The 9,705-nt window shown below is 49.2% G+C and overlaps 1 protein-coding gene across 1 annotated transcript in view; it reads left to right on the forward strand.

Moving 5' to 3' along the window:
- Positions 1-4,092: 4,092 nt before the first annotated feature.
- Positions 4,093-9,705, forward strand: part of ism2a (isthmin 2a) — a 10,865-nt gene continuing 5,252 nt past the window's right edge. Inside the window, exons 1-3 of the mRNA XM_079370517.1 lie at positions 4,093-4,139; positions 4,511-4,692; positions 8,129-8,368. Coding sequence (XP_079226643.1) covers positions 4,546-4,692; positions 8,129-8,368 — 387 coding nt within the window. The 5' untranslated portion in view covers positions 4,093-4,139; positions 4,511-4,545. The remainder of the gene's footprint in view (positions 4,140-4,510; positions 4,693-8,128; positions 8,369-9,705) is intronic.

Below are 9,705 nucleotides of genomic sequence, written 5' to 3' on the forward strand. Positions count from 1 at the left end.
AATTTATCTCCTCACTAAGGTGTCACCTTACAGTGTCGCAACGTCAGGTTGTTCTGACTTGTTCTGATTTTGTGACATCACAAAGTCACAGATGTCTTTATATGGTCAGGCACAGCAACAAGACACTCCCAGAAACAGGGAGCTGCAGAGAGACAGGAAGCTGAAAGTCAGAGGTCGAGCTGAGAGGAGTTTAAAACCTTTGAGGTAAATGGACTTGAGCTTGTATCCACCGCAGGAGCTGGGGATCGAACCCCTGACCTTCAGGTGGAGAAACCGCCTCCCTCTACCACTAAGCCACAGCTTTGTGTTGTCCATTTCAGGTACCAGGTTTTTTTTTTTTAATAAATCGAACCAGAACGGCCCACTTAGCTGAGATGAATTTCTTACGGATGGAAGGACGCCACGTTCTGATCACTGGGGATTCAAACTAGGACGAGGACGAGGGGAAGGTGGAGCTCCAACGTGCGGACGGATGGCTCCACGGTCGAGCACTGCTTCGAGGCGCCGCAGGAGACCCTGACCAATCACTGCTCAACATCGGATCGATGCCTCTAAGATCTTTACGTATCCTAACATGTCTTTGTTATCGGCAGGTCTCGTTATTTTTTATCACAAACTGGAAATCAGTTTTTATTCTTATTAAATTCCTGCAAGTGTAAAAAGTCATGAACTTTTATCTTGATTGTCTGCATAATAAATGTTTTATACAAAACAAGAACTCAGAACTCGGACTCTCTGTCTGTTTTATTAACAGATGCACGTTTGTTTATACTTCTTCCTGTCTGCACACTTTGAGGCCCTTTTCAGCTGTTTCAATAGAGAAACAGTCAAACTGAAAATGATCCTAAACAGTTACACACCTGGACTTTAAGGAGAGAGGTTAAATGAAGAGAACGTGTCCATGTGCACCTCGCACCACCTGCAACCTTTAAACAGCTTTCATCAGCCTGAGTGCTGGGACGGTGTTTATCGCCCCCTGGTGTTAGTGATGAAACCTCACATTTATCAGATCTATCAAACATGGCACAGCAGCATCACTTGGTTCTGACGGGTCATTCACCTGTCAGCGCCTTCACAGAAGAAACTACAGAGAGATCGTCTCTCTGCTCCAGTACAGACGAATCCGAGCACTGGGAAAACAAACATCGAAAAGATGGAAAGGTCAAAGATAATGTAGACAGATGAGTCTTCACACTCATGCACTTCGTATTTAATCCACACGAGGGAGCCAGAGCTCACAGTATGCAGACTCACCCTTCAGAGCTGTAGCTTTCTGTTAGAGGGAGAGAGAGGACAGTCAGACTCGGAGGTCAGACTGACCCTGCTGCAGTAAAACAGCTCCACCTCAGCACCTATCCATCACAGGTTAGCGTTAGCAGACAGTGTCTAAAACAGGCAGGCATCAGGGGGTGGTGACGTTAACGTCCTGCGAGCGACACCTCATCAAAGCCTGCGTGCACAGGACCGTTATGATCTCCATCCACTTTATGAGGCTGCTTCATGTCTTCTCTTCGCCTCTGTCTCTTCTTCACTCTTTAGTTAAAATAATGGATTAACTGTCACCATCGGAGCATCAGACCCTGTCCCTTCCTCCTCCACTTCCATGTCATGTCCTGCTTCCTGACACCCCCCCCGGCCCCCCTGCTGTGAGGTGCATGTGTGAACAAGAGGTCTGTCTGAGATAATAGAGACGCTTTGAAACATTTTCAGGAACGCGTGTGTGACAGGGGCTAATGTGTTTAAAAAACTCATCAGATTATCGTAAATTAACCACGAACAAATTGTGTGTGTGTGTGTGTTTGTCTGGACTCTGTTGAAAGGTGTGTGTGTGCAAGAAACACACACACATGTTCAGAGCCGCAGAAAGGAAGTGAGGAGGAACTTTCATTTGAAAAAGAAACAGACCAAACATCTGGAAGCTCTTTCACCCCTTGACCTACACACACACACACACACACACACACACACACCTACACACACACACACACACACACACACACACACACAACCTCCCCCCTCCATTCCTTCTCCAGGCCTCTCCTCTCTGGAGCGCCGGCGTCTGGAAGGAGTTAAGCAACTACGCTAACACACCCTGAGTGCATTAATATTAAAAAAGAAAAAGAAAATCTCCAGTGAAGTTTCATGAAGCCTGAACATGTCAGGTGTGTTTCAGGGAGTCTGCTCCTGAAGAACCGAAGCGTTTGTTCACACATGCACCTCACAACCTGACGAGGGGGGGGGGGGCGTCAGGGTCTCAGGAGGGCAGACATGACGTAAAAAAGAAGAACACTGAGGAGGCTGACAAAGCAACCAACGAAGAGTTTAACTCTGTGATGACAGTGTTTGTTTTACATCGGTGATCGGCGACGTGTAGTTCGACATATTCTTCATCTCTAACTAAAGAGCGCTAACATTAGCAAGCTAACACCACAATGCAGGATACAGGTGACTGAAGCTACCAGCTAACTAAAGAGCGCTGAGATTAGCATGCTAACAACACAATGCAGGACACAGGTGACTGAAGCTACCAGCTAACTAAAGAGCGCTAATATTAGCATGCTAACAACACAATGCAGGACACAGGTGACTGAAGCTACCAGCTAACTAAAGAGCGCTAAGATTAGCATGCTAACAACACAATGCAGGACACAGGTGACTGAAGCTACCAGCTAACTAAAGAGCGCTAAGATTAGCAAGCTAACACAACAATGCAGGATACAGGTGACTGAAGCTACCAGCTAACTAATGAGCGCTAACATTAGCAAGCTAACACCACAATGCAGGATACAGGTGACTAAAGCTACCAGCTAACTAAAGAGCGCCAACATTAGCATGCTAGCAACATTGCAGCTCAAATAAAAAACTATTTTGTCCGCCGCTTGGGCTTTACTCAACATTGTGAGCGTGAGCGGTGAGGGGTTGGAGGCGTGTCTCTGGAGGAGGGCGGAGGCTTCAGTACGGAGGGGGCGTGGCCTAACAGGAAGTTTGTTTTGGTTTTCATGCTGGAGCTCAAGGGCGACACCTACTGGATCAAACAGTCGCACATTCTTCTTTTTCTTTTTTACTTTAAAGAAACATTATTTAAACATGTCTGAATTAAAAGTCGATAAACAGCAGAACTTTGAGAGTTTCCTCAGAGAGAGAGAGAGAGAGAGAGAGAGAGAGAGAGAGAGAGAGAGAGAGAAAGAGAGACAGAGAGAGAGAGAGAGAATGGTCTCTGGATTCAGTTTCAGATAACCGTCTTTAACTTCGTTGTAGCCTTAATTTACTCTCTTTCTTTCTTTCTTTCTTTCATAAAAGAACTGAAACATGGAGACGACTAGTTCACACAGAGCAGCTTTTTATAAAATATATCTTTGTAAAAAGAAAAAGAACCAGAGTTTGTGTTGAAATCTTCAGGAGACCATTTGATATCATTATTAAATATAAAACATTTAAAATAAAACCCTTCCATGATGTTTTTGTTTTTGTCCCCTGGAAGCAACAGAATAATAATAATCTGGTTTCATTTAAAGTTTCTCTTCTGTTCATTTGTTGGATGACAGGACAAACCGTACCTCCCCCGTGACGTCACACAGGAGAGAGGGGGAGGAGGAGGTGGTGGTGGTGGTGGGGGGGGGGGGTTAAGTCAATGGGCTCAGAGTGGTTTACAAACAGGAGGACCTGAGAGCTGAGGGGATCAGAGGACCTGGAGGATCTGGACCTGAAGGACCTGGAGACGAGTTTTGTTTTTGAAGTTTTCTCCCTGAAATGTTTGGAAGACGGAGATGTTGGTGAAATGATCAGAGGGACACCGGAGGGACAGCAGAGGGACACCGGAGGACTCGCTCATGAAGCCGGAGGCTGCAGAGGAAACATGAGAGACCATTAGAGTCCCGTGAAGTGTGAGGCTGGCTGCAGACTGCTGCAGGATCTTGCAGGATCTCACGGCTCTGCGAGGCTTTTAGAGGATCTGGAGGACTTTGAGGAGGGTTGTTGTCGCTTTGAGGAAAAGTTCTGCGCGGATTTCTTCTTTTTTTTTTTTTTTTTTTTTTAGGGGGTCGATGGAGCCGAGGAAAGCGTCTCCTGTGCGGCTGCTGATCGTCGCTGTGGTCTCGGTGTCAGTGTGCGGCTTTCCAGCGGACAGAAACTCGACAGAGGTAAAAAAAATAAATAATAATAATAATCTAAGATCCCGAATGACGAAAACACACCCGCAGGTCCCGTGTGTGTGTGTGTGTGTGTGTGTGTGTGTGTTGTGTTGTGTTGATGATGTCTTTCACATGCAGAAGATTCAAACTTAATAGAAGTGTATTCTTCCTGACATTAAGCTCACGTGCAGCAAGTTCAGGACAAAGAAGAAGAGATCTGTCACGTCATTAAATCTGATATCAGCCATTAATAAACTCAACACACGCGACAAACAAACAGGTAAACAGTGATGATGCAAAGTAAACAACGGTGTGAAGAAATGAGATGTAATAAAGTGATTTATCCTGATCTCATAATTCTAATATTATTGATCCATCAGACACTTGAGGTGATTTTCAGCTCTGAGATCCAGAAATGTCAGAAGACGAGGATTTAAAGACCTTCCTCTTCCTCTCTCTTCCTCTCTTCTCCTCGTCTTTAAATCCATTCCCTCCGTATGCATGCTCTTCATCTCTACTCTTCATCATCCCCAGAGGCGCTGCTTGTCAACAGGCCAGGCAGGTAACAACTCGGGGGGCCCCAGGACAGTGAGGGGGCCCCCCGAGGGGCTGATAAACTTTCAACCATCGCAGTAGCTCAAAAACGTGCAAATTTTGCAACGACAGTCGGAAACCTCCCGCGAGGGCCCCCGTGCATCCGACAGCACGTACTCTCGTTAGCCTGCGTTAGCATCTCATGTGTTTGTCATTGAACATCACAGAGGAGTTATTGAAGAGCGGTGGTCCGAGGGGCCCACAGGGCGCCACCATCTCGACCCTCTCCTGCCCGTCATGTCTCCTCTCTTGCTCGAGGTCGACGTCCTCTTCTGTCCCGACACAGAAGGTCACGATGTCTCTGCAGTGAGGAGGCTGCAGTGTGTGCGTTCAAGTATGAATCACTTAACGAGGAGAGACTCGTTACCTGCTCTGCCACTCTGTGCTCTCATGGAAGGAAACAGGAAGTGAGCGGGTTAACGTACGAAAACACAAACAGCCTCTTTACTTCTCACCGCCGTGGAGTTCGCAGGAACACGAACAGGGACACAGTTTGTTTCAGAGGGAACATTCATGAAAGTCTCCGGGGAACCTGCAGGAGGAGGAGGAGGAGGAGGAGGAGGAGGAGGCTCTCTCTCTCTCTCTCTCTCTCTCTCTCTCTCTCTCTCTCTCTCTCTCTCTCTCTCTCTCTCTCTCTCTCTCTCTCTCTCTCTCTCTCTCTCTCTCTCTCTCTCTCTCTCTCTCTCTCTCTCTCTCTCTCTCTCTCTCTCTCTCTCTCTCTCTCTCTCTCTCTCTCTCTCTCTCTCTCTCTGCAGCCACATGTGGCGAAGGGCGTCAAATTCTTCAGCCAGTTCAAGTTTAAGTTGTGTGCTTTTATTGTGGAAGAGGCTGCGTGGGATGGACACTCTCCAATGTCCTGCGTGTGTGTGTGTGTGATGAGCCTTCACCTTTCAGTTAAACACACTTCTCCGTACACACACACACACACACACACTTATTTTCAGAGTGCGTGTGTTGTGTGATAATTGTGTGCATGTGCTGGATTCTTTTCCCCCTGTGGGTTTTTTTATGGCGTGACATGAGCCTTTAACGTTCAGCTGATATACATTATATACGCACGCACGCACGCACGCACGCACGCACGCACGCACGCACGCACGCACGCACGCACGCACGCACGCACGCACGCACGCACGCACACACACACACACACACACACACACACACACACACACACACACACACACACACACACACACACACACACACACACACACACACACACACACACACACACACACACACACACGAGCTGTCACTGCTGAGCTCAGTATCAGATACTCTCCATTTTTTAAACATGCAGTGACATCATGAGAGCTGTACTTTCAATGCTCGGCTCAATATCCGACTATATCAGCTACACACACACACACACGCACACACACACACACACACACGCACACACACACGCACGCACACACACACACACACGCACACACACACACACACACACACGCACACACACACACACACACACACACACACACACACCGCACACACACACACACACGCACGCACACACACACACGCACACACACACACACGCACACACACACACACACGCACACACACACGCACGCACACACACACACACACGCACACACACACACACGCACACACACACACACACACACACACACACACGCACACACACACGCACGCACACACACACACACACACGCACACACACACGCACACACACACACACACGCACACACACACACACGCACACACACACGCACACACACACACGCACACACACACACACACACACACACACACACACGCACACACACACACACACACAGTGTAAACCGTGATGTAACCTTCTCTCTGCTGACAGTAAACTCGTGTTTTTTTAGACTCTCTCCTTCGAGCCTCCTGCAGGAGTCCTTCTCGTCCTCGTCTCCTCCCTCTGATGACACAGAGAAGTTTTAACAAGCGTCCCTGAACGTTTCAGAAGCAGAGCGTCAAACATGTTCAGGAGTGTCTGTGTCGAACGACGTTCAGTTTTCACTCTTATTTACTTTTTACGATTTACACCGTGCACGCTTGGGATGAAATATTCAGGAAAACTCACAGCAAGCGTGCAGACGGGAGCGTTTGTGTCAGGCAGCCGTTCAACTCAGACGCTTCTCCTACATCTTCGACCGCCACCTCTGCGTCGTTCTTCTTACGTCGTGTCTCAACCTCCTTAGACTCCGACTCCGCCCCCCCCCCCCCGTGCCACCTGGATGGTACCGGCTGTGAGGTGTCAGATCTCAGACCTGCCTCAGACGGCCTCGACTGAAATCTGATTGGCCACCCCGAAAATCCTTATAGGCTGAGTCCTATTTTGCAGGGCTCGTTACCATGGTAACGATACAGATAGTGTGGATTAAAAGGTGTAGTGAATCTGTTCATTGATGCAACCAGTTAACCAGAGTGTGTGTGTGTGTGTGTGTGTGTGTGTGTGTGTGTGTGTTTAACTACGTTAGACAGTCTGAGAGAATTGTCTTGACGAATGAAGAGACGTCTGGACAGATTAAATCAAGGTCGTCTGACCGAGCGCTCCCCTCTTAACCTTCTAAATTGATCCAAACTCGACCCTGCACATTCTCAGGATGACACAGATTTCTCTGCCGGTCCGAAGAAGGGTGATAATTCTCCCCTCTTCTCGGATAACCGTTGTGGCGACGCGCGGCTGTCGAACAAATGAACTGTTATCATTTGTATTCAGTTTCAGCAGCGACACGCAGCAGCTCTTCTTCTCATCTTTAACGTGAGCACTCGGAGCAGGAAGGACTTCCTCGCCGCTCGCTTCGCTAAAACAGGAAATAAATGCTCAACGCTCCTGACAGCGTTAGCGCTGAGCTACATGTGCAAACACATTTTCACAGCAACCCAACCCTGAAAATGTTCCTGCAAAAATCATCCGCATGCAGTCGGGATAAGCCGATGTCAGACGGAAATGATCAGGAAAATTCACTGTGAGCGAGGAGGCAAGCGGGCGAGCGAGGCGGGGTGATGGCGTTTATATCCTGAGACTAGCGCTCACGCTCACTACATGTTGCAGCGTCAGGCTCTGTTCCTTCCTTCACCACTTCCATGTCATTCTGTAAATGTCATGTCAAATTTCCTCCTAAGATCCCCCCTCCACCTTCACCCCCCCTCCCCCCTTCACCCCCCTCCTCCCCCCTTCACCCCCCTTTACCCCCCCTCATCTGTCTCCAGCCGTGAGCTTCACGTGTTAACGACCAACTCAGGAAGACTTCAGGAGCCGTCAGTCTGAAGCATCTTAGAAACTGTCAGGAGTACATATGTGAAAGAGGCTAAAGACTTTTTAAGAGTGCAGTCATGGTTAAAAAATGTTAACCCCCCCTCCCCCCCCCTCTCCCGTCTGGAAACATCTTTTCCCTTCTCAGATGACAGAAGGGAGTCGTCATGGCAACGACCTCCAGACTCTCCAGGACCTCCAGCAGGAGAATTTGCTGCAGACTCTGCCTGCTGCTCCGTCGCCTCCCGGGTCCCGGCTCCGCTGGTCCCTGCGCCATCAGCAGGGTTTCCTCCCCCCACCGGAACCCGAGGAACTCTTCATCCTGGACCTGAGGAACTTTCCAGAACTGGCAAACGCAGACGTGGGCTCCCAGAACCCCAACATCCAGGTAGGACGTAATGCTGCGAGCTCGGCGTCTCTGGAGGTGTGTTCAGGTCTTCTCAGAGCAGGAAGGGGTCAGTGCAGGTGTTTTAGGTTAAACCATCTCTCACTGGAGGGGGGTGTCACAGAGTCCTCTTCATCACTCTCTCTCTCTCTCTCGGTCTCAAGACTGCTCGCCTCGCCGAACAGCTGGTTTGAGTCAGAGCAGCGTCTTAAGTTTCCACATGCAGGACCTCAAACAGCAGGGCGCTCCACACAGTCCTTGAAGCTCAGACATCTCCTCAGCGTCGAGAGAAAGAGGAGAGAGGTGAAAATAAAACACACATGAGAGTCGAATATTAAAGGCCGAGAGGTCAAGTTTCAAGGAAGGCCGTGTCGGTGTCTCGGGAATTCACAGAGACAGAGAGACAGAAATCAGAGGCTCAGCAGAGACTAAACGATGTCAAATTTAAAACATGTCCAAGGACTACAACAGTGAGGGACGGACTACAACAGCGAGGGATGGACTACAACAGCTAGGGACGGACTACAACAGTTAGGGACGGACTACAACAGTGAGGGACGGACTACAACAGCGAGGGACGGACTACAACAGCTAGGGACGGACTACAACAGTTAGGGACGGACTACAACAGTGAGGGACGGACTACAACAGCGAGGGACGGACTACAACAGCTAGGGACGGACTACAACAGTTAGGGACGGACTACAACAGTGAGGGACGGACTACAACAGCGAGGGATGGACTACAACAGCTAGGGACGGACTACAACAGTTAGGGACGGACTACAACAGTGAGGGACGGACTACAACAGTGAGGGACGGACTACAACAGCTAGGGACGGACTACAACAGTAGTCGGACGGACTACAACAGTAGTCGGACGGACTGTAGCTAGGGACGGACTACAACAGTTAGGGACGGACTACAACAGCTAGGGACGGACTACAACAGCTAGGGACGGACTACAACAGTTAGGGACGGACTACAACAGCTAGGGACGGACTACAACAGCGATGGACGGACTACAACAGCTAGGGACGGACTACAACAGTTAGGGACGGACTACAACAGCTAGGGACGGACTACAACAGCGATGGACGGACTACAACAGCTAGGGACGGACTACAACAGTTAGGGACGGACTACAACAGTGAGGGACGGACTACAACAGCGAGGGACGGACTACAACAGTTAGGGACGGACTACAACAGTAGTCGGACGGACTGTAGCTAGGGACGGACTACAACAGCTAGGGACGGACTACAACAGTTAGGGACGGACTACAACAGCGAGGGATGGACTACAACAGCTAGGGACGGACTACAACAGTTAGGGACGGAC

Source organism: Symphodus melops (assembly GCF_947650265.1).
Source record: "Symphodus melops genome assembly, chromosome: 19".
Lineage (NCBI taxonomy): Eukaryota > Metazoa > Chordata > Actinopteri > Labriformes > Labridae > Symphodus > Symphodus melops.